This window comes from Solanum lycopersicum, chromosome 12, assembly GCF_036512215.1.
Source record: "Solanum lycopersicum chromosome 12, SLM_r2.1".
Classification (NCBI taxonomy): Eukaryota; Viridiplantae; Streptophyta; class Magnoliopsida; order Solanales; family Solanaceae; genus Solanum; species Solanum lycopersicum.
The window spans coordinates 47,942,599-47,947,234 of NC_090811.1; the positions used below are offsets into that span (position 1 = coordinate 47,942,599).

At 41.4% G+C, this 4,636-nt stretch overlaps 1 protein-coding gene across 1 annotated transcript; it reads left to right on the forward strand.

The window, feature by feature from the left end:
• Positions 1-3,770: 3,770 nt before the first annotated feature.
• LOC104645063 (uncharacterized) lies at positions 3,771-4,414 on the forward strand. Its single transcript, XM_019211420.2, has 2 exons — positions 3,771-4,209; positions 4,320-4,414. The coding sequence occupies exons 1-2, from the start codon at positions 3,771-3,773 to the stop codon at positions 4,412-4,414; spliced, it is 534 nt and encodes a 177-aa protein (XP_019066965.2).
• The last annotated feature ends 222 nt before the right edge of the window (positions 4,415-4,636 follow it).

The window sequence follows — 4,636 nt, forward strand, 5'->3', positions numbered from 1 at the left end:
AAGTCGGACCAAACTGTATGAGAGACTGTCTACGGCTGGATACATCCACCCTGTGGGGCCCAAGCCTGTAGATGTCAATTCAAAGTTCTACAAACCTGATAAGAGATGTGCTTATCATTCCAACAGTGTTGGACATGATACTGAAGATTGTATCAACCTCAAGAACAAAATTCAGGATTTAATTAATCAGGAGGTAGTCTCTCTCCAACCGGAAGCAACAAATGTTAACACAAACCCGTTGCCGAATCATAGAGGTGGTAATGTCAATATGATCGAGACAGATGAAGACTGGTGAGGTACGAAGATGATTACTCCCATCGTTCACGATGATTTGGAAAGGATTGTCGCTTCTTTAAGCGTCAAAGAAAAGAGAGAGTTTTTTATTTTGACACCTACAAAGACTGTTGCCTTGGTGCCGTCAGAAAATCTCGTCAAGCGTAAGTTTGTCATTGAATCTATTACCGCTCAAGGTATGACCAGGTCTGGAAGGTGTTACACACCCGACGAGCTTGTTCTCGGAAGACAGAAGAAGGACTAGGCTAAGAGGCCGATAAGCGAAGGAGAAGCGGAAGAATTTTGCAGAAAGATGCAACCAAAGGATTATTCCATCATCAAACATTTAGAGAAGACTCCGGCTCAGATATCCATATGGGCCCTATTGATGAGCTCTAAATCCTACAGGCAGGCCTTAATGAATGCTCTCAATGATACATACGTACCCTCAGGTACAAGTAGTGATAACGTGGCTGCCATGATTCATTAGGTTATTCGAGGGCACCGAATCAACTTTTATGACTATGAGCTGATAGTCGAAGAAAGATCACATAACAAAGCGCTACACATCACCATGATATGCCGTAAAAAGGCTGGTCTGAATATCTGCCTGTTGTCTACATTGAGGCAGCTAAGGTTTGACCTTGGGAAACTGGAGTAAGAACAGGTCAACGTGAGAGCCTTTGATGGGGTTCAAATAGACACGTTGGGGGCAGTGAATTTGACCATTCAAATAGGCCCCGTAGAGTTCAACGCGCAATTTCAAGTATTGGATATAGATAGCAGTTACAACCTTCTTCTGGGAAGGCCGTTCATCCATATGGTTGGAGCCGTCTCCATCAAATGATGAAGCCTGTGTCGAAGAATGAAGAGTTGGTTATTCATGGCGAGGGGAGTCACCTTTGCACGCAAGTGCAGATTATTGATGAGATTTCGCGAGGTACAAACTTTTATACGGTAGAGCTGGTGTATGCCACCGGTGATGACTTGGACCCACAGACCCCCATAACCGTCGTATATAATATGATAGCCAGTGTGATGCTGCAGAACTATTTTGAGCTAGGGTTTGGATTGGGAAGAGATTCCCGAGGAATTATTGAGCCTGTTTCGGTCCTCGTTAAGGGATCCAGATATGGTTTTGGGGTACATCCCCACAGATGACGACATAAAGGTCAAGAAGAAAAATAATCAAGTTTTGACTAAGCCGATACCGCATCTGTATCAATCCTTTCCGATCCGAGAGTATGCCGAACATTAAGACTTTCGGGAAGGAATCTGTGACCTCTTAAAGGACATTGATGTTGTTGTCGAGGAGGAGGTCGAGCTAGCTGGTATTCGCGATGCTAGACCAGGGGAGGTGCTGCGAAACTGGACCTCCACGCCGATCTTGATACCCCGAACTCTTCGGTAGAAAGGCATCATTTCATGCACATTAAAATTGGTGGTAGTCCGTAAAAGGACCGAGACCCACCATTTTGCATTTTTCACAACTGTTCAGACTTTTGAATTTTCATTGTGATGTTCAACAAGGCAACATGGACTATGCCATGGCCAAAGTTTGCATTGTTTTTAAATGAAAGCCTCTTTGTTTTAACTTTATTTATTTAGTTGTTTGTTATACCTTACTTTCCTAATTTTGTCTGTTTATGATTTCAGTAACATAAGTTATAGACCTGCCAATGTCATGTCATGTCACGAGCTAAATAAACAAAATCAGGAAGGTGAGAACGAGGTTGACGATTATGAAGAAGAAAGTGAGGAACTAGACTATGTCGCCGAGGAATTCCGGCAGTTTGAGAATCAGCATAAACCAAATCAAGAGGAAACGGAAACAGTGAATTTGGGAGATTCGGAATGTGTTAAAGAGGTTAAGATCAACAGCCACCTAAATAAAGCACCGAAAGAGGGCCTAGTTCATTTGCTTGTTGAATGTATTGATGTGTTCGTTTGGGAAGTCGGTGACATGGAAGGGTTGAGTACCGATGTAGTATCTCATAAGCTACCAATTAACCCGAGGTTTGATCCGGTGAAACAGAAAGCCCAAAAATTCAATCCTGAACTGAGTTTGAAGATTAAGGAAGAGATCACCAAGCAAATAGAGTCCCGATTGGTGGAAGTGACACAATATCTAACCTGGCTGGCCAACGTTGTTCCTGTCGCCAAGAAAGAGGAGAAAATCAGGATTTGTGTTGACTATAAACATCTCAACAAATCTAGCCCGAATGATAATTTTGTTGCCGAATATTCATATTTTGATTGACAATTGTGCTAAGCATGAGATGCAGTCATTTGTGGACTGTTATGCAGGCTATCACAAAATTCTGATGGATGAAGAAGACGTGGAAAAGACGACTTTCATTACACCTTGGGGTGTATATCACTACAGGATGATGTCGTGCGTCCTCAAGAACGTTGGTGCCACCTACATGTGAGCTATGAGAACCATTTTTTCACGACATGATTCATAAGGAGATTGAAGTGTACCTGGACGACGTCATAGTAAAATCCCGTGAGAGTTCGGAGCACTTGAAACATATAAAGAAATTCTTTGATCGTCTACATTGTAACAACTTGAAGTTGAATCCCGCCAAATACGCTTTTGGAGTTATAGCCAGAAGATTGTTGGGATTTATAATCAGCAGAAGGGGCATTGAGCTAGACCCTTCTAAGATTGAAGTGGTTCAAGAGTTACCTCCGCCAAAGACGAGGAAAGAGGTGATAAGTTTCTTAGGGAGTTTAAACTACATCAGTCGATTCATAGATCAATCAACCGTGGCGTGTGAGCCTATTTTTAAGCTGCTGAAGAAAGATGCCCCGACAATGTGGACTGAAGAGTGTCATACTACTTTTGATGATATTAAGAACTACTTGTCTAACCCACCGGTATTGGTTCCTCCGAGAGAAGAGAGACTTTTGTTGCTGTACTTGTCTGTCTTAGATAGTGCATTTGGATGCTTACTTGGTCAACACGATGAGACAAGAAATAAGGAAAGGCTATCTATTATATAAGCAAGAAGTTTACTCCATATGAGTCTCGATACACTTTGTTGGAGAGAACGTGTTGTGCATTAACGTGGCTAGCCCAGAAGTTGAGACACTATTTGTCTTCGTATACTACATATCTCATTTCCAGAATGGATCCATTAAAGTATATTTTCCAGAAAGCGATACCGACTGAAAAGTTAATTAAATGGCAAATGTTGTTGAGTGAGTTCGATGTCGTGTATGTGACTCAGAAGGCAATAAAGGCACAAGCTTTGACTGATCATCTTGCAGAAAATTCCGTTGATGAAGAGTATGAACCACTTAAGACTTATTTTCTCGATGAAGAAGTGTCCTTTGTGGGTGAAGATATTTCTGAGGCATATCCAGCTTGGAGATTATTCTTTGATGGAGCGGCAAATCATTAGGGTAAAGGTATTGGAGCAGCTTTAGTGTCAGAATCTGGTCAACATTACCCTATGGCGGCTAAGCTCTGATTTAATTGCACGAACAACATGGCCGAATATGAAGCTTGTATTCTTGGATTGAAGATGGCCATCGACATGAAAGTCTACGAGTTGTTGGTTATTGGAGATTTGGACCTTTTAATTTATCAATTTCAAGGAGAATGGGTTGTAAAGAACCCAAAGATTATACCTTACGTACAATATGTACAAAATTTATGCAAAAGGTTTTGTAAGATCGAGTTCAGACATACTCCCAAAATACAGAATGAATTGTCCGATGCTCTTGACACCATCGGTTCGATGATTAAACATCCGAATACAGATTATATTGATCCTCTGGATATAGAGTTGAAAGAACATCCAGTCCATTGTTTCCATGTCGAAGCAGAACCAAACGACTTGCCTTGGTATTTTGATATAAAGAAGTATGCGGAGTTTGGAACTTATCCTGAAGATGCTACGTCCAACCAAAAGAAGTCGATACATTGTATGTCTCTCAATTTTTTTCTAAGTTGAGAAGTTCTTTATAAGAGGACTCCAGATTTAGGTCTTCTAAGATGTATTGATGCCGTTGAAGCTGTGAATCTTAATGAACAGATACATGCTGGAGTTTGTGGTACGCACATGAACGGGCTTACTTTGGCAAGAAAGATCCTACGAGCCGGGTATTTCTGGATGACTATGGAGAATGATTGTTGCAAATTTGTGCAAAAAAAGCCATAAATGTCAAGTGCACGGTCATTTGATTAGAGTACCACCTCACGAGCTTAATGTTATGAGCTCACCTTGGCCATTTGTAGATTTGGGAATGGATGTCATCGGTCCGATATAGCCAATCTCTTCTAATGGACACAGATTCATCTCGGTTGCCATTGATTATTTCACCAAGTGGGTGGAAGTAGCTTCTTACAAGT